At 46.9% G+C, this 19,736-nt stretch overlaps 1 protein-coding gene across 1 annotated transcript in view; it reads left to right on the top strand.

The window, feature by feature from the left end:
- Positions 1 to 1,199: 1,199 nt before the first annotated feature.
- SLC22A17 (solute carrier family 22 member 17) overlaps positions 1,200 to 19,736 on the top strand; it is a 94,436-nt gene continuing 75,899 nt past the window's right edge. The window contains exons 1-2 of the mRNA XM_086923708.1: positions 1,200 to 1,710; positions 17,259 to 17,789. Of these exons, the coding sequence (XP_086779834.1) occupies positions 17,334 to 17,789 (456 nt within the window). The 5' untranslated portion in view covers positions 1,200 to 1,710; positions 17,259 to 17,333. The remainder of the gene's footprint in view (positions 1,711 to 17,258; positions 17,790 to 19,736) is intronic.

Below are 19,736 nucleotides of genomic sequence, written 5' to 3'. Positions count from 1 at the left end.
ATACCTCAGGGGTGGAGCCTATGGGAATGCTAGCTTTGATTGTGGTGATTTTATCAATAAAAAAGGTATTAAAGCAGTTGCATAGTGTTTGAGAGGACCTAGGTTTTCTTGTGACTCTGTCGGGGTTGGACAGTTCGTTAACGATAGAGAAGATTTCCTTAGATCTGTTATTAGAAGTCAGAATTTTTTAAGAGAACTAAACAGCTTTGTAGGTCAAAATAGCTTTTTTGTAATCTCTCAAAGCATCAAAGTAAATCCGTTTCTCCTCAGGCGAGTAACCATGTCTCCACTTCCTTACAGATTGGCGAAGGTCTAGTTTTTGAGCTTTTAGGTCAGTGGAGAACCATCTCTGTGCTTCGTGCGCCAGCCCAGATTTAGTTTCCTCAGGGGTGCATGTTTATTACTAGCTGCTAATAGCCAAACTGTTAGATTTTCCTCGCTGAGATTACTGGATGATTGATTGGGCGGGGCTCTTTTGGTGAGTGTGTCGTGAAAAAGATTCTTGTCAATGTGTGCTACCCTAGAATGCTGTATTAGCAATGCACGATTGGCTACATACTGCACCCATACCACACTCCCACTGCATCGGCGTGGTTCATTTGCTACACTTACTCTTTGTGTGACGCTTGGATTTTTTCAGAATCCCTATGAGTTCAGTGATGTAACATTGATGGCTGCACCCACACTTTAATAAATGTTCCAGTACCGCTGTGTAACCATACTTATTATAGCCTTGAACAACACCAGCAGTTTCGTTTTATACTGTTTCATTTCACCCCCTTCCCCCCCCCCCTTAATTTCACTGTACCCTTGTGACAACACTCCCCCCACCAAAAAATGTTTTGCCATCTCCAAGACTTCTTCTGACTCTTCATGTCTTACTCCTCTTGTCCCTATCAGTTTTATTTCCTCAGACTCCTCTTAAACTTCAAGTGCACCCCACCATGACAGCCTCTCAGGAGGCATATGCCGGCTCCTGATCATGGGGTACCCCTCCACCCCCGCCCTCATTGGCCCGAGGCCCTGGAGGCCCTCTGCGTGTTGGCACCTTCCGGAGACATTCCCTTTGTTCGTCCCCTAGGGTTGAGGCACACACTGGGCCTTTTGCCTTGGGCTCTGTGGTGGTTGGATCAAGTAGATGCAATGTATCCCCGCCTTCATCCCAGGCTCCTCCTTTTATGGCCCGCCCCCAGTTCACTTCTCTTGTTCTTTGCCCTTCCCACTCAAACCTCTCACTCTCTCGTTTACCCGCCTAATTCACCCATTGCTCCTTCTGGACTCCCATAGCGTCTCCTCTCATACATCTCCCCGCATTTTCTTCTCCCGCACATCCTTATTTACTTCTGCCTTCCTTCACCGCCTGCTTGTTATGTATTGTCTCGTCTCTCCGCGGCCTTCCTGTCTCTCCACTGTCTGTCTTCCCGCTCCTACCCCTTTCTCCGCCCTAGCTCCTCCTCCTCGCGTCTCTCCTCCCTCTGGCCTGTCTTTACCCTCCCCACCTCCCCCTCCCTCCCTGCCGTTGCCGTGCTGCAGGCCTTGTCGTGCCGCACTGTCACCTGTCGGGCTGGTGCTGCCGGTCGCCCCTCAGCAGGCAGTAAGAGGGCGCAGTCCCGTCCCGTCACCTCAGCCGCGAGCCCCCGTCCCCCACCCAGTGCCGGCGCTTGGATGGGGGCACCGGGCCTCGCACCCGGAGGCTGAGAGGTCGGCCAGGTGAGTGAGTGCCTTTGGGAGAGCAGTCGCTAGGCGCGCGCACCCCGTTGTCAGCGCGCAGATGTCTGTAGTCGGGACTGAGCACTTTGTGGTGGCGCCGTGGCGGGGTCACTGGCCCGAGAAATGAGGACTCCCTCCCAAGAAGGTGACCTGCTCTGCTTGTTATGTATGCATTAGTAATAACTTATGATGACAAGGCAGATCACCTGGCAGGGAGGTGTCCTGTACCAGGCTCGTGCTTATGTTTTGGTTTCTGTCACGTCATCTCAGCTTTGGTTTCTGTCTTTCTTTTGGGTTCTAGTTTATGTGTCTAAAACCCAGTGAGTTCGAAATAGTTCCTGCTCCTCACCCCCTCGCTGACGTCCCAACTTTTCAAAATTATAATAAAGGTTTCTTGAAGCAACGACAGTGCTTCATTGTTCTTTGCAGTACACTGGGCATCATTTCTGTGCACCTCAAGTTAGTTCTAGGTTTTGTACCACCTAGCCGAGTTATGGCCTTCTCGCTTGTAGACTGGGGGGTCTATCGTTTTTGTGGGTTCTGTGGCACCTTCCTTGTGGATTCTGATTGCTGTGCCCACACCCAGAGTACTTTCCTTTGTTTTCCATTTCAGTGAGTTCTGTGGCAACCCCTTTTTTGAGTCAAGTTGTTCCAAACACTTTACTAGTGGGGTAGAGTTTCTGTGCCCCCTACCTGTGCATTCAGGCTTCATGTTGCCAAAGTGGGGTTTGGCTTCTCTGGACCCCATCCCTATAGGCTTTTACACGCTATACGCATGCTGCATAGGACGCCAAACAGAAATGATTTACCGGACCGTAAAGGCCAATTTCCATATACTATCGGAGGGCCACATGTGAAAACTTGTATTTGCAAATGGTATTTGATTAAGCCCTGAAGAAGTCCCATGGGGGATGAAACGCGTTGGCTATGGCTACAATCAAAAATGTTTTTATAAGAAGATCAATAATAAAGTAGTGAATAATAATGGGATTTGAGTATTGCATTAATTTTATGGAAGCATGGACATTTTATCTTTGCTAACTGTGGAGCTGTACTATTCTCAGGATATTTCTTTGGAGTGCTGAGTAACACTACTTCTTATTGACTAGGGTAATTGCCCTTTACAGACTAATGGGGTAACCCAGTGAACCTCATGGCCTGGGTAGCCATTGATACAAAAAGAAAGCCCAGTCGGTACCAGCCAGAATGTTTTGGAGGGATCTTTATTTCTTTAAGGTACCCAAAGAGCATAATTCAATATCTTTTCAAATAAATAAGACACATAACCTGCATGAACGGTACTGCACCCAGCATGTATTAAGTTCAAAGTTCATGGAACAATCTGTGTACAATTCATTGATTGGTTACTCCAGTATGTGCAAAGTTGTGACATGAGTGTTCATACAGGGTGACTTGTGAAAAAAGGAAAGTGACTGAGGTAATTTCATCCAGGTTATGTGTCTTAATTATTTGTTTTTGTTTGTTTGAAAAGTAATTGAATTATGCTCTTTAGATAACCTAATGAAATATAGGTTTCCAAAAAAATGTATCGTTGGTACCAACAGGTCTTTCTTTTTGTATTAAGAGTAATGTCCCAGCAGGTGGTTTGTGGTAGCTGATCCCCCATACTTGTGCACCCTTCTTTCTCTTGAACCTCCTGTACAAATAAGTGGTTACATAATAGTGATAGGTGCTGCACTAGCTGCTCCAGTCATTTCCTTGTAAATCATTTGTCCTCTATAGGTTGTATGAACGTTCAATCAATCAATCAATCAATCATCGCATTTATATAGCGCACTACTTACCCAGTGGGTCTCAAGGCGCTGGGGGAGGGGGATCTGCTACTGCTCGAGCAGCCAGGTCTTGAGTTGCTTCCTGAAGGCGAGGTGGTCCTGGGTCAGGCGGAGGTGGGTGGGGAGGGAGTTCCATGTCTTGGCGGCGAGGTAGGAGAAGGACCGTCCCCCTGTGGTGGCTCTACGGATGCGGGGGACGGCGGCGAGGGCGTGGCTGGTCGATCGAAGCTGGCGTTTGGGAGCGTAGAAGTTGAGGCGGCTGTTGAGGTATCCTGGGCCTTGGCTGTGTAGGGCTTTGTGTGCGTGGGTGAGGAGACGGAAGGTGATTCTCTTGTTGACCGGGAGCCAGTGCAGGTCTCTCAGGTGTCCGGAGATGTGGCTGCGGCGGGGGATGTCCAGGATGAGTCGTGCTGAGGCGTTCTGGATCCGCTGGAGTCTCATCTGGAGTTTGGCGGTGGTTCCGGCGTAGAGGGTGTTGCCGTAGTCCAGACGGCTGGTGACGAGGGCCTGGGTGACCGTCTTCCTGGTCTCGGTGGGGATCCACCGGAAGATCTTACGTAGCATGCGCAGGATGTTGAAGCACGACGAGGAGACGGCGTTGACTTGTCTGGTCATGGAGAGGGAGGAGTCCAGGATGAAGCCCAGGTTGCGTGCGTGGTCTGTTGGTTTGGGTGCGCTGCCTAGGGCGGTGGGCCACCAGGAGTCGTCCCAAGCGGCGGGTGAGGATCTCAGGATGAGGACTTCCGTCTCATCTGAGTTCAGTTTCAGGCGGCTGTTCTTCATCCATTCGGCTACCTCTTTCATCCCTTCGTGAAGGTTGGCTCTGGCGGTGGCGGGGTCGTTGGTAAGGAAGATGATCAGCTGGGTGTCGTCGGCGTAGGAGATGATGTTGAGGTTGTGCTGGCGTGCGATGTCTGCGAGGGGGCTCATGTAGATGTTGAAGAGGGTTGGACTGAGCGAGGAGCCTTGAGGGAAGCCGCAGATGACTTCGGTGGCTTCAGATCTGAACAGAGGGAGGCGGACTCTCTGTGTCCTTCCGGCGAGGAAGGAGATGATCCACTCCAGTGCCTTCTCCTGGACTCTGACGTTGCTGAGGCGTTGTACTAGGGTACGATGGCAGACAGTGTCGAAGGCCGCGGAGAGGTCGAGGAGGATGAGGGCCGCTGTTTCTCCGTTGTCGAGCAGCGCTCGGATGTCATCGGTGACTGCGATCAGGGCGGTCTCGGTGCTGTGGTTGGCCCGGAAGCCAGACTGTGAGGGGTCGAGGGATCCGTTCGTCTTGAGGTAGGCGGCCAGCTGCTTGTTGACGGTCTTCTCGATGACTTTTGCAGGAAACGGGAGCAGCGAGATGGGGCGGTAGTTTTTGAGGTCGGTGGGGTCAGCCAATGGCTTCTTGAGTAGAGCGCTGAGTTCGGCGTGCTTCCAGCTCTCCGGGAAGGAAGCAGTGTCGAAGGATGTGTTGATGATGTCCCGCAGGTGGGGTGCGATGACAGCATCGGCCTTGTTGAAGACGTGGTGAGGGCAGGGGTCGGTCGGAGATCCGGAGTGGATGGAGTTCATCGTGCGGACGGTGTCTTCAGTGCTGATCGGAGTCCAGGCGCGGAGGGTGGTTGTGGGGGGCGGTGGTTCGGTCGCGGTGTTCGTTGGTTGAGTGCTGAAGCTGTTGTGTATGTCCGCGATCTTGTTGTGGAAGTAGGAGGCGAGGAGTTGCATAGGTCTTGCGAAGGGGTGATGTTGTTGTTTCCGGCGTTGGGGTTGGAGAGCTCTTTGACGATGTTGAAGAGTTCTTTGCTGTTGTGTGCGTTGTTGTCCAGTCGTTCCTTGAATGCAGTTTTCTTGGTGGCGCGGATGAGTTGGTGGTGTTTTCGGGTGGCGAGCTTGAGGGCAGTCATGTTGTCCGGTGTTGGGTCTCTGCGCCTTTGGTGTCTGTACGTTCCGTTTCCTGGGCTTTGTTGTAGCCTCCAGTTTACATACCCTCTGCCTCTGGGTTCCGTAACATCCCTCTGTTCATCTAGTTCTATTTTCTAAGACTGTGCTTTGTAAATGGGTCCTAATCCAGGTCTCGAACAATCATAAAAATATTACCAGACCTGCAGGTTGAACTGGTTTCTGATTATGTGATCCTGGGCAAGTATTTTAATTCACTGAGCCGCCTATTTTTTCGTTAACACATATGAGAGCACCTTCAAATATGTGAGTTCATCATTTCTGCTGTATAAAAAACTTTGAGTTAATAGATAAAACCTTTTCTCTAGATACCTTTTCTCTACATATATAATACAAATCTAGCCACATGTTGGACACACATTGCCCCTGACTTGCCTCTTAGTTCATTGACAGCTTTGTCATCAGGACGGGGGCAGGAATGTTTCTCAAATCATGTTTTAAAATAAATATAGAACTAAAGAATGAAGTGGTAGAACAATGCTGTTTGCTATCAGCACATTTTCCATTGAAATGGCCACAACATTTCATTTCCCACTGACTTGTGGTTTTATTGCTAAAACTACATAAAATAAAGTTTGGAAATCGAGTTTCTATATATAGCTGTCATTTGCACATCACCAAGTAAAGTGTTCCGATTTGTTTTGCTCCTGTTTAAATCTTTGTTTGCATCACACTTCTATTTGTTTTTTTAGTTCCTGATATATTATTCATTAACAAGCTATTTACATGTTTTGTTAGAAAGAAAACTGACATCCTACAGCCTTATGTTTCACAATGATTGTGGGGCAGCTCTCTTTACAAAGTTCTCTATGAGTAAGAAAAGTAAATGCCATTTTCCAGGATAAAATAACCATCAATTAGTAAAAAGACAAACTGACATTTGACTTCTGTCCTTACACAGACAGCAGATGTGTCAAGATCAAAACAAGATTTAAAGGCATCTTTATTGCTCATTCACTTCCTGAATGTTCAGAACACATGTTCCTTTGCAGATTAGATTTACTCAATGGACCAGTAGGTCTTAAAAATAGCTCGACCTGATAGAATCAGACTCGCCAAAGCTAGTGGGCGAGTAGATTTTTTTTAAAGTCTGTGATCCTTCTACCTCTAGAGGTTTTAGTTTCTGTGAATTTCCTGTGAGTTTGGCCCCTATTGTGGCTTTTGGTTTCTCTGTCCTTTTTGACCTCACTGTATGTTCCGAGTTTAGAGTCACTCCTGTGATTTCTGATTTTGTATTGGTCAAGGAAAGAACTGTTCAGGCTTCACACTTAACACTCTACCATCGCTCAGAGACTTTGCCGGTGGTAGACTAATGATACAATTTATGTTTTTTCGTTCTCGTTTTCTTCCTATTGTGGTACCCACTTTTGCAACATTTTAATGACTCCCTATCTTTACAGCGCTCTATGATGGCAAAAAGTTGTTTGAGTCCTTATAAAAAATGTTCAAATAAAAAAATAGTTGGGAAGCTCACCAAGTTTTGCAATATCATGATCACGCAGTTGGATCAAATGCTGGTAATGTAGTCTATAACTGTCCTCCAGTGGCTCTGTCTGACTGTTTTTAAAACGTGGTGTAAGAGGGACAGTACTCATCAGGACTTTTGTTTTACTGATTATCAGATCTTGCGTTTATTATGTAATAAACTCATTTTTATAATGCTTGCTAAGTGGCCCTTTTATTTGCTGTTTTTTAGTTTTTTAAATATTCCTACGGGGAACTATTTAGTGTGGAGGCTTTTTTTTTAAATCCAACGGTGTATTGCTTGTGGTTATTGTAAAGGTTATTTGATTAACCAGCCAATACACATTTTATTTATTTACATTAGCTCTTTGAACCTTGCGGCTAACTCAATGGAAAAAAAAACCCACAACTTAAGGCTTCTTCGTATCCTGGCCCACCTTCTTCAAAGCCAGTATTGCAGCCCCTCAAAGCTAAGGCTTCAATCTTTCTTCTGAACTATCATTGCTTGTTTGCATTGAGTTGCATATTAACTTCTGTCACAAGGAACCATTTTGCATTTTTTTTCTGGGGAAAAAATACAAAAAAGATTACCCTGGACCTTCTGTTGAATTATTGCTTAAATCACGATTAGTGACAAGGTCGGTCAGTTTTGAAGGAAACTTAGCACCTTGCTTTTTTAAAAAAAAATCTATTATTGTCTGCTGCTTGCACTTTGTTCAGCTTTGAAGGACCTTCCAACTTTTTTTGTTATTTATTTTTGAGTTTTGTTCGTTCCTGTTGGTTTTAGAGCTATTTGTGTTCTGTAAATAAAGGTTTAACCCAGGCAAATTAGCAGGAGACTGGAGCAATACAACTGTTAAAGGAACTATAGGTCAGATTTATACATTGGCAGAGGGGTAGTCTGTCAAAATTGCGACAGAGTTCCCTCCCTGCCAATATAGTGGTCTGTCTGCCCTTCAAATTTAACTTTAGTTTGGCCGCAGCAGAGACAACTCTGGCAACATATTTGCTCGCCCAATTAAGATGAGCGGACATGTGTCCATCTTTTACAGTTTTTTTTTTTTAACTGGCAGTAAGAAACAGTAATAACATTATAATGCTCCCCCACCATGGGAGAAGCTTCATATGGCAAGGGAAGCGGTACTGGTTTTTCTTTTCGAAAAGAAAATCCCACTTTTGAAAAGAAAAAAAGAATACTGTTTGCTACAGAGCTGCGTGCTTTCGACACCGCCCTGTACCAAACTGTAAATGCTGGATTCCTGCTCATGTCTTTATGAATGACCCCCGGTGGGCAGCCTCTCCGCCAGGGGGATGGAGTAATTTGCTCTGTACCCATAGTGGATCCACAGCCTGCCTCCCCAGATATAAATCTAAGCCTATATATCCTGTGGGTAACTTTCAGCAGATCATTATATAGACAGTTAATGTCAGATACAGTAATGTTACACATTTCAGAAAATGACACGAGACAGACTGTGCGCACTTATTCCGTCAGCAGAGAGCTCATATGCTAAATGTGCTTTCAATGTGTCATAATTGTTAACACCTTTATTCAATTCTATATAATAATTGACAAACTGTGGAAAGTGCAGGAATGTTATACTCTGTGATAGTGGGCCACCAAGTGTCAAGATGACGTATGGCTATGTATAAAAGTCTTGATATTAGCATTTTGGCTAGATAAGGACTGTTATTGATTTATTCTCGCTCTGCTACCAACAAGAAACAATGCCCGCTGTACATCTTTTGACTTTTTTTATTTTTATGTTTGAATATCTTTATTCGGCAATTTTTCACCATAAAAGAATACAGATACATAAACATTTCAATACCAATAAAAATTATAAAATACCAATAAAAGATTATAAAATACAGTAGAAGCATGGACACCTCATTCATCAATTTACTGGCAGTAAAATCATCCTCAGCTAGTGGGTCCTCCAAATTGTAGCTTCAGTAAACGGGAACGTGTCATCCACGCACTTCCCAAGAACTTAGCCACCCCACAGATCATACTGGCAGATGAAGAATCTGTAGAGAGGACACGTAGTGCCTGGCTATGGCACCTCAGCCCTAATTCCCTACAGACAGGTTTCAACCAGTATTTCCGCGCCCCTTTATAAGCTGGGCAGGCAAAAAATAAGTGAGCCACCGATTCCTTAGGGGCCGCACAGCCCGGGCATGCACGCGAGCGGGCATCTGTATTCAACCATCTCACCGTAAAGTCATGCACCGGGAGCGTCCCATATCGCAATTTTAGGTACAGCGCTCGATCCAATGGTTTGGTTATTAAGTCTAGAAAGGGTTCCAATTTACGCACACACTTAATTGACAAAAATTGGTCAGTAAGTGAGCCCAAATTCGTAGACCTCGTAGCGTTACTCTGTACCCAGTCCCAGTATAGTTTTTTTATAACATCTTTCGGTGGTGGTGACTGGAACTCCCATGCCTCTCTTAGACCCAAGCTGGTAGCCAATTCTTTCAGATTATTTAGCCATCCTATTTTTTTACATGTGTCCAGTAGTAGTAGTTCATCCAGCCCTTCTGCATACTTTACGAGCTCCTCAGTTCTTCTTAGTCGGGACCAGAATAACAACGGGCGTAGCCTCACCAAGTCCTTTACTGTTTTTCTGCCCAGATCTAGTCTTAGAGGGATCATTGGGGTGGAAGTGGGAAGAGCTACTACTTTCCTAAAAAAATTGTTTTCCGCTCTCATCAAGTCAGGAACCCCTTCAAACCCCCACAGTTCGGAGCCATAAAGTGCTGCAGGAAGGATCTGACCCTCATAGATGGTCATAGCTGGGGAGACCGGTTTGCTAGTTGATTCACGGATCTCCTTCAGCGTCACCCCGGATACTCTTTGATGGTTTAATAACATTTTAGACAGATGATCCTTCCAGGTCATGCGGCTGTTGATCCGGACACCAAGATAGTCAAAAGACTCGACCAGCTCAAGGGGGGCGTTGTTAAGCACAAAATTATTTTTAAATCTTTTTGAGGGTGCAAAAGCCATCAATTTGGTTTTCGATGTATTGATTGTTAAGCCTCGGGTAGTGCAGAAGGAGCTAAACCGATTCAAGAGTTTTTGCAAGCCCACCGGGGATTTGGAAATTAATAGGGTGTCATCAGCGAAGAGAAGTGTGGGGATTCTCTCCCCCGCCAGGGATGGGGCATCCGACTCCTCCCCCTTTAGATGGTCAACCACTCCGTTTACGAATAGGGAGAAGAGGGTCGGAGCCATGACACAGCCCTGGCGTACTCCTCTTCGCACTGGGATCCTGTCTGTAAGTTGCCCCTGGGATCCCCATCTAACCCTCGCATAGTTCCCCTCGTGCAGCTTTACGATTAGGCTCAGAAGACCTCTGGGAATACCCATCTCTCCTAGAATACCCCAAAGTTTTGTACGAGGGACCAGGTCGAATGCAGTTTTAAGATCAATGAAGGCCATATACAAACTGCCCTTCATGATAGTAACCGCCTTCCAATAAATGGCAAAGAGACGAAAGACCTGGTCCATCGTACCTACCTTCCTTCTGAACCCCGCTTGTAAGTGGGAGAGGATACTAGCCTCCTCTATCCAGTCGCCTACTCTTGAAATGATGACCCTGCCGACCACTTTCTGGATTATGTCTATCAGACTGATGGGTCTGTAGTTCGCAGGGTCATCTCTAGCCCCCTTCTTGTACACAGTAACTACCTCAGCCCCTTTCCAGGAGTCTGGAACCTGGTGCCCCCTCGAAATCAGATTCATTATAATCGCAATTAGTTTAGCCCAGGCCTCCGGCTCCGCCATCAACAGATCCCCAGGGATCCCATCCTGCCCAGCGGCTTTTTTAGGGGTAAGATGTCTAATCGCCAACACTACTTCTCCCGTTGAAAATAAAAGAACATTATCATCTACGGGATCCCCTTCACCCAGGCTATTCACCCCAGGACTAGTTAATTCTTCCGAGTCTCCATATAGGGATGAGAAATGTGTAAACCATTGCTGGCAAGTTATATGATCAGCCAATGGTTGCGATTTTCGCTGCCTTGTTCTATTGACCAGTTCCCAAAAAAGGTTTGGGTTCCTACTACTCACAGCATTGGAAAGATCCTGCCAGTGCTGTTCCTCCCACTCCCGTTTGGCCAATGATAATGCTTTCTGGTAATCCTTCCTGGCCGCTCTAACCAGTGTAGGGTCCCCTGAAAGCAGAGCTTTTGTCAAGATTTTCCTTTTGCTCTTACAATGATCATTATACCATGCTTTGTTAAGAGTAGAGGGTATAGCAGGAGCCCTATTACTTTTCCCCTTCGAGATAAAAAATTGGCCAACTTGATCAATTGTGGTTTTATAGGCAGAGTCAAGGGAGGGGTGTTGGTGGTTGACGGTCCGGTTTTCATCAACCCAGATTTCTAAGGTGGAAGACAAACCCTCAACCATTGCTTTGATGCTTCCTATATCGCCCTCATTAAGCTTAGCCTTATCCCATTTCAGTCTACGGTTATTATTAAATGGGATAACTTCTTTAGTTGTTTTTAAGGTGACAATCGCTCGCCTGTCATTCAGAACACCCCAATTAAATTTGCAACACAGGGGATTGTGGTCACTATCCTGGCTTGGGACGACCTCCATATCAATCAGGTCCGGCCAGAATCCAACATCCATTAGGATGTAATCGATTCGGGACGGACCCGAAAGTCTATTAAAGGTCAATGCCCCTGACTGGTCAGATATAGTCCTACCATTGAGGGCTCTTAATTTATGGTCCCTTGTCAGTGCAGTAATTTGTAAGGCCCTAGGTGACCACTTCCTAACAGGGGACAGGGAAAGAGTTGGAATAGACCATTTTGAATCCTCCTCTTCGATTCCTAAGGGGTCGTCTCCGAGAAGGGGTTCAAATGTACAATTAAAGTCACCCCCCACAAGAATTTTAGCTGAACAGGGGCAATTGGCTAAGGCCGAATCCAGGGATGTTAGGGTCAAAGAGGGAGAGTCACCCTGTGTCCCTCTTGCATAAACATTAAAAAGGTCGAGCCTGACGACATCCTCCCCTCCTTTTGCCGAGAGGTGGAGTATATCGTTACCCTCCACAATATGGCTTGTGACCACCCAGTTCAGATCTATTTTTATCCAAACTACGAGACCGCCCGATGGTCTGCCCTTTCCCTTGCTTACTGCGGGCACACAGTGGGTAGTATACCCCGATTTATGTAGCGGAACAAAACTCCATGTCTCCTGGAACAGGCAGACATCGAACTGCTCAATTAGTGTGTGCCACTCCGGGATTTCTAACTTCCGCTTTAGCCCAGCAATATTCCAAGAAAGGAGGTTTATTACCCGCCTTCCTCTAGGCATAAAAGTGTAACCCACCTTGGGCAACCTCTCATTAACCACCCTAGACAAAGGGCACCCCCCCTCCTGGGCCAGAGAAGTGGGGGTTGCAAAGCAACCAACCATACTCATCTCGGGCCCAACTGACCTAGAATCCTCAGTTATGTCAATGGTGGTCGCCATGTGGTCTATAGATAGACTAACTTCTTCAATACCAATGCTACCCCCAGGTGGGCGAGAATCCACATCCCCGGGAAGTTCATTATCATTTTCATTTCCCCCCCCCCCTTGCCCCCAACTTCAATCGCATTCTTCCAGCCCTGACAGCTGGGAAAACCGATTGTAGGTATCCAACGGGGTAAAGGGTCTCAGGTGGTTCATACTGGGACCCTGGTTCAGCATATGTCTGTGGGGGACCATGGACCAGGCGGAGTGTAGATCAGGCACCCTAGTCAGCTGATGTGCATACTGAAGTTGATTATTAATGTAGGGTGGTATAAAGGGCGGCCTATAAGATTGTGGTCTATTTGAATATTTAGAGTTGGTAACTTTTGACCTGGGATAAAAGTATGTTAATGCCCGTGGGATAACACAGGTTTCCCCATTCCCAGGTGGCCAATTTAGGATGTAATCAACTGCCCGAGGGTCTCTAAAATTGACCACCACTAGGTCCCCCTCGATATCTTTAGTTCTACTCCCCAGCCAATTGATCCGTCTGACATGAACTATGTCCCCATCTATGTTAGGTGCTATCGGCCTATGCAACCGCAACCAATGGATAATTTTGTTTTTGAGGTCGGCAAATCCCTCCTTCTTATTTTCAGTTAGCTGCGGGACCCCCGTTAGAATCACCACGTAGGGCACAGCTTCTGGGGGAATCTCTACTTGTGGGACCCTTTTATGAGGTATTCTGCTTTTTCCATCATCCCCGTGTGCACTCTGATTATTACTCGTCGAGGCCTTTGGGGATGGATTGGAGGGGCCCGCTCCCAACTCAGTGGCTGGTGCTTTAGGTTGTTTAGGTGGCGGTGTGTTATGAGTTGGGGGCACAGCTCCACCATGAGGCTGGCGGGTTTGCTTAGTCAGAGCAGGGGTAGGAGGAATTCTAGATTTCCTTTGTGGTGTGGTAGGAGGGGGTGTGGGATGTACCGCCACACTTCCTTTATTTTTGGTATGGGTAGACATACTAGTTATGGCGGCTTCCAATATGGTTAATCTAATTTCCACCTTTTTAATAGACTCATTAATGGGAAGAAGGAGAGATCTCAACAAAAATTCCAGGTTCCCTGACACTGAGGGGGGAAGTGGTGGTGAAGTAATAGGTGGGGTGCCTCTAATGTTGTTATCAGGAGCCTCATCTTGTGTGGTTGCTAAAGATGGACAATGAACCAGTGGAGCAACTACCTGTGGTGTGTGATCCTGCTCTGCTACTAAAGGAGTCTCAGTTGTAATCGGAGTTTTTACCCCTTTACCAAAATCAGCGTGCGATGTTTTCGTTTTACCTGATACCACCCTTTGTTTCCTCCTTTTTTTACTAGGGGGCGGGCGGTGGGTCTGGGCTACAGGAACAATATTAACTTTCTGCTTCCTAGATTTAGATTTGTCAGCCACACGACTACCACTAGGGGTGGGTGAAACAATTATAATATTATCCGAGGGCAAACAAGGAGTGGCTACAAAGTCACGAAACAATAGGGGGACTCCATCTTGACTTACATTATCCTCACTTAGGCCATTCAAATCACCTTCCCGGTTTAGTTCAAGTAGGCTATCAGTGAGGGGTCTGTGTTTCATATTCTCAACAGAGCGACGCCGCTCTGCCCTACGCTCCGCTAGGATGGAATCCTTTTCTCCCTCGTTCCTCTTGGGAAAATAATTCTCCAGGGATCCATTACGTAATCTGGATTTTTTACCCGTTGTTTCTTCTTCTGTTGCCATATCCATTGTGTAATGAACAATGTCCTCCGGACTGCAAAGAAGGAGGTCAGGCCCAGCCCGGCCTCTTCCGGCCCCGGACGGCCACAGACGGTCCCGCCCTTGTCCCGGGCTTCTCCCGGCGCCCTCCCGCGCGCTCCCGCGCTGCGGGAGTGACTGCTCTTTTTAAAGATGTACAAGGTGTTCTAGGGGGCGTGGCCGGGAGGGAGAGGAGCCCAGCTGACACGGGCGCGCGGGGACTCCTGGAACTTAGAGTCCACCCGCTCTACCCTCGCAGCCCTGCCGGTGTCCCACAAGCCCCAGGCGAGATTCCTCACAACTGCTAAGACCGCGAAGCGGGACCCGCGCAGCGGGTCCGGCGAGCAGCAGCGGCTTAGCAGGATTCAGCGGCAAAGGTCCGTGGCGTGGCAAGAGTTCAGGTCAGTTTCCCGCTGGTGTGGGGGCTGAAGATGATTTTATGCAGCTGTGATGGGGGCGCGGCCGGCAGGGAGAGGAGCCCAGCTGACACGGGCGCGCGGGGACTCCTGGAACTTAGAGTCCACCCGCTCTACCCTCGCAGCCCTGCCGGTGTCCCACAAGCCCCAGGCGAGATTCCTCACAACTGCTAAGACCGCGAAGCGGGACCCGCGCAGCGGGTCCGGCGAGCAGCAGCGGCTTAGCAGGATTCAGCGGCAAAGGTCCGTGGCGTGGCAAGAGTTCAGGTCAGTTTCCCGCTGGTGTGGGGGCTGAAGATGATTTTATGCAGCTGTGATGGGGGCGCGGCCGGCAGGGAGAGGAGCCCAGCTGACACGGGCGCGCGGGGACTCCTGGAACGTAGAGTCCACCCGCTCTACCCTCGCAGCCCTGCCGGTGTCCCACAAGCCCCAGGCGAGATTCCTCACAACTGCTAAGACCGCGAAGCGGGACCCGCGCAGCGGGTCCGGCGAGCAGCAGCGGCTTAGCAGGATTCAGCGGCAAAGGTCCGTGGCGTGGCAAGAGTTCAGGTCAGTTTCCCGCTGGTGTGGGGGCTGAAGATGATTTTATGCAGCTGTGATGGGGGCGCGGCCGGCAGGGAGAGGAGCCCAGCTGACACGGGCGCGCGGGGACTCCTGGAACGTAGAGTCCACCCGCTCTACCCTCGCAGCCCTGCCGGTGTCCCACAAGCCCCAGGCGAGATTCCTCACAACTGCTAAGACCGCGAAGCGGGACCCGCGCAGCGGGTCCGGCGAGCAGCAGCGGCTTAGCAGGATTCAGCGGCAAAGGTCCGTGGCGTGGCAAGAGTTCAGGTCAGTTTCCCGCTGGTGTGGGGGCTGAAGATGATTTTATGCAGCTGTGATGGGGGCGCGGCCGGCAGGGAGAGGAGCCCAGCTGACACGGGCGCGCGGGGACTCCTGGAACTTAGAGTCCACCCGCTCTACCCTCGCAGCCCTGCCGGTGTCCCACAAGCCCCAGGCGAGATTCCTCACAACTGCTAAGACCGCGAAGCGGGACCCGCGCAGCGGGTCCGGCGAGCAGCAGCGGCTTAGCAGGATTCAGCGGCAAAGGTCCGTGGCGTGGCAAGAGTTCAGGTCAGTTTGACTTTTACATATGGAGGTAACTCGTTTTCACAATTAACTTTAACATTTTTAACAACTGTTCAACAACCAATAACTTCAGCTTCAATACCTTGTTAGCTCATGTGTGCCAGCTCTTGTGCGTCAATGATTTCTGTTATAACAGGGCTTTAATCACTCTCATCATAAGAAAGTTGCTGTATGGGTCTCGGTTCATCTTCAATGAAATCCAAGCTCGACCATATTAGCTCCATTGATTTACGACTATCCGAGCAACAACTGTTTCTGCCGCAGAACTCACAATTTTCAGGCCCAAGAGATTAAACAAATTTCAAGGACCTGGAATATCTTGTTATGCTTCATGTACAAGCGAGGACACAACTTAAGTCCTCCCATTTGTACCTAAATCCCTTTTTGACCTGACCACCACATGTTTCTTAGTGTTGTAATCCTAAAATGTCCCCCTAAAAATTCCATGGTTAGTTTTCCAACTTTTTTTTATTTTTCTTCTCCAGGCCTCATTTTGTACTCATCAGCCTAAGGAGGTTACCATTTTCATCCGGGCTCCATCTACATGATCTTTATTTTGATTTGTGAAATGATCAATATTTCAAAATAGCTGATAAATAATAATCTATTTGCATAAAATTCAGAGTCGACCTAAATACATTTCTTTTTGTCTGGAAGCCTTCCCCTTCCACAGGATGATGTAGACTAGATACATTCTACTCCAGAGATGGTTTATTCCAGTAGAGTATTATACAAGTGTAGCCATCCATCTAAAGTTAAAGCCACTCTGTTCCAGATCTATTAATTTCATTAATATTGTGTGTTCTCTGCTTATTGGCAGCATATTTTGGTTTTTAGAGTAGGTTTCTAGTTGTTAGTATTTCTACTTGTAGTAGAATTGGGACAAGAATAGTCTTGAGGAGATCTGTCAGAGCTTTCAGCGGATTTCCAATAATCTGTTCTCCGCTACTTCCTTCAGCTCTTCTGTAAAAAGTTCCATGAGTTTTTTTCTGCGCTATTTTATTTGGGAACCAAATCTGTGTCTGCCAGAATTAGGTAATGATGCCACTAGTACATTTTTTAATTGCTTTATGTACACGGGGAATGGAATTGTTTTGGTGAGATGTCTTGACAGCTTAGATTCTCAGGTCATTTTAGCTCACACTTAATTATGGCTAAGCAATGTGTAAAATACGAGAGGTCAGCACTGTCTAGTGTTACACCCTGCTAGGTACCCGAAAAGGCCTTATACATTCACACACACCCACAGCCTCTTCTCTCATGTTCTTCCTGTCTCTATTCCTCCGTGTCTCCTGCTAGCTCTCTCTCTGACAAGTAAAAACGTCTAGGTGCCCCTAATGCACAGTTGTCAGTTTGAGTATCTTGTATCACTTTCCCTCAAACAGCTATTAAACAATTACTATTAATTCAGCAGGCCCTACAAAGCACATGGCTTTTCACTCTGCTTATTGCTTCCCTTCCTTTCTTCCGCACTGTCTGTCTTCCAGTGTGACTTTTTATGCTTATCCCAGGTTTTGTGCTTGTTTCTTGCAGGGAGCCACTCCGCATCCCTCACTTGCTCCCAGCTTCCGACTTTGTGGGGACTCCGTGGAACCAAACATTCTAGAGATGGATGGACCGGTGACAGAGCCCGAAGCTCCCTCTCTGCCAAGGGATTACTCGGGACATAGCACATTGGAGCCTGCTCTTGAGCCACCATCCTTTGAGGTTAGCATGGCGAGATTGGACGGCTTTGGGCAGCACCAACGCCTTCAGCTGATCCTCAGCTGGCTGCCAAACCTTCTAGTGGCATTTGGAATCTTCTCTGATATCTTTATCACTTTGACTCCTGATCACCAGTGTCTTGTGGACCTGAGTAGCCTTCCTTTGCCGCTGCGCAATGCCACGGGCGAAGAGCTGCTCAACGCCACCATTCCATTCAGTCTCGATGATGAGGGCGTCTTGGTACACAGCCAATGCAGCCGCTATTTCTACAATAGCAGTTCTCAGAGGCAAGAGGGGCCTTGTGATAGAGGCTGGGAGTACAGCAACCAACCGGCACTGGCAAACAACATGGTGACCCAGGTGACCAATTAAACTGGAGCTATTGTAGCTGAGTGTTGGGACTAGATAGGAGGGAGAAGGTGGTTTTGCAGGGTGTGTTGGAATGTCTGGCTTTGGGAGTTGAGAAGGGACATTGATTGAAGATGTCTTCAGTTTGACTGGGGATGCTGGGGCTGCTCAGATGACAGTTGGGATTGGTTTACAGGAGGTTGCAATTTACTGGATAATCATATATTATGCTGAGAATGCTAGAATCGAACTAGGCTTGGTACGGTTTAATTGGATGAAGCTGGGTTTAGGGATGTTGCAGTTTGAATAGGTGATGTAGATTTAAACCTAAGTGCTGTTTAGTTAGGGGATGTTAAGATTGGACTATTCTTGTTGTGGTTCCACATGGGGATGTAGATATTTTTTGGGGGGCCTGTTCGTATGCATGACAGTAGGATGCTTTATGTGACCTAAGAATTCTGAAAATCTAACACTCAGTTTTAAGGTTGACTTTGGGATTAGAAATTATACAAGATTGTCCAGTGTTATATTGAATGGGTAAATAACTATATACTTGTTTGTCTTATTTTGACTTGGAAAAACACATCAGGGGAATAAGAAGGGCTCAAAGATCGCAGAATATGAACACCTAATTTAATCAGTACAACACAATGAGCGCTGCTGGCCAGTTAATGGAGAAAAGGACAGTCTATCTGTAATGTGTCAGTCACATTAATTTAAAAGACTACAGTACTCACCCACCCTGCGGTGGTAGGCTTCATCAAAGGGTCCCTTTTTACACCAACTCCAAGTATGATGTTGTTATAGGCTACAGTCGCCAAGGAACAGAACATATGGGGTGTTTAAAGGTATGGAGGAAGTCCTCAATAAGGCGAATTGAAAAAAAAAAGATGTGTGTAGAGGGTCAAAAAATGTTAAAAATACATGTTGGTGGACCTGGTAACGTCTTATACTTGTTTCCAGTGTAGTGTGACCAGATTTTGTAAACCGAAAACCGGTAAAGTCCACAAATATAGAAGTTGGACTATACTTTTACAACGACTTATGGGTACCGAAAGTCTTAATTAACAGAACAGGCAAAAATAGGATAGGCAGACAATAGGTACTACAGGGAATTAAAAACATCTTTTACTCAGTTTTATCTGTGCTAACTAAATTGCTTTCTGATAAGGGCTAATATTTCTGCACCAAAATACATGAAAACTTTCTTCCCTTTGTACAATCTATCCTCTTCGAAAACCAGGACATGCGCTGAAACTTGCAGAGACATTTTATGAGAATTCAGACTGCCTCAGCAAATCCAGGACACCAGGTCATGCTGACTATAATGACTTCACTCATTGGCATGAAATGCTAACACTGGCACACCCCATAAACCATTTTGTTAAGCTTCACCTAGCTAAAGAAAGACATTCCAAAGGTCTCAAGTTGCCTTATGAGTAGATCATTGAGCCTGTTGGCATTCTGGGACTTGTAGCCTTGGCTTCACCTATAAAAGGTACCCACAGAGCTAAAGGTGCAAAAAGCAAATGATTAAACCAACACTTCATAAAAGTACAGACGTGCCTACAACATATAACATGGAGAGATGTACAAGGATCCATAAATATAGATATCTGTCATTTCTACAATATGGAACCAAAAATAAAACATACCGGGTTTCTTTTTTAAGGTGAGATAGCATTACGTTTTGCCCACGTTCCACAATCCAAACTAAAATAGTGCAAACAGTGCTTTCATCACTCCTCTTCTTCCTTCCTATATATTGTGATGAACCTAAGGGGACAACTGACGTTTTTTAGATTCTGATATGCCCCTCTTTACATCCTGCAGTGCTGCTTCATTGACACTACAGCACAGTTGGATAGTCTTTAAAACGAAAGGAAATCAGTTTACATCAAATGTGCAAACTACCCACCCCCCCCTCCCAAAAACTGGGTTATGCCAGTTTTAATTAAA

The sequence above is a fragment of the Lissotriton vulgaris genome, chromosome 5 (genome assembly GCF_964263255.1).
Source record: "Lissotriton vulgaris chromosome 5, aLisVul1.2, whole genome shotgun sequence".
Classification (NCBI taxonomy): domain Eukaryota; kingdom Metazoa; phylum Chordata; class Amphibia; order Caudata; family Salamandridae; genus Lissotriton; species Lissotriton vulgaris.
The sequence above is the reverse complement of the archived record's forward strand: the minus strand, read 5'-3'. Positions and strand labels throughout refer to the sequence as shown.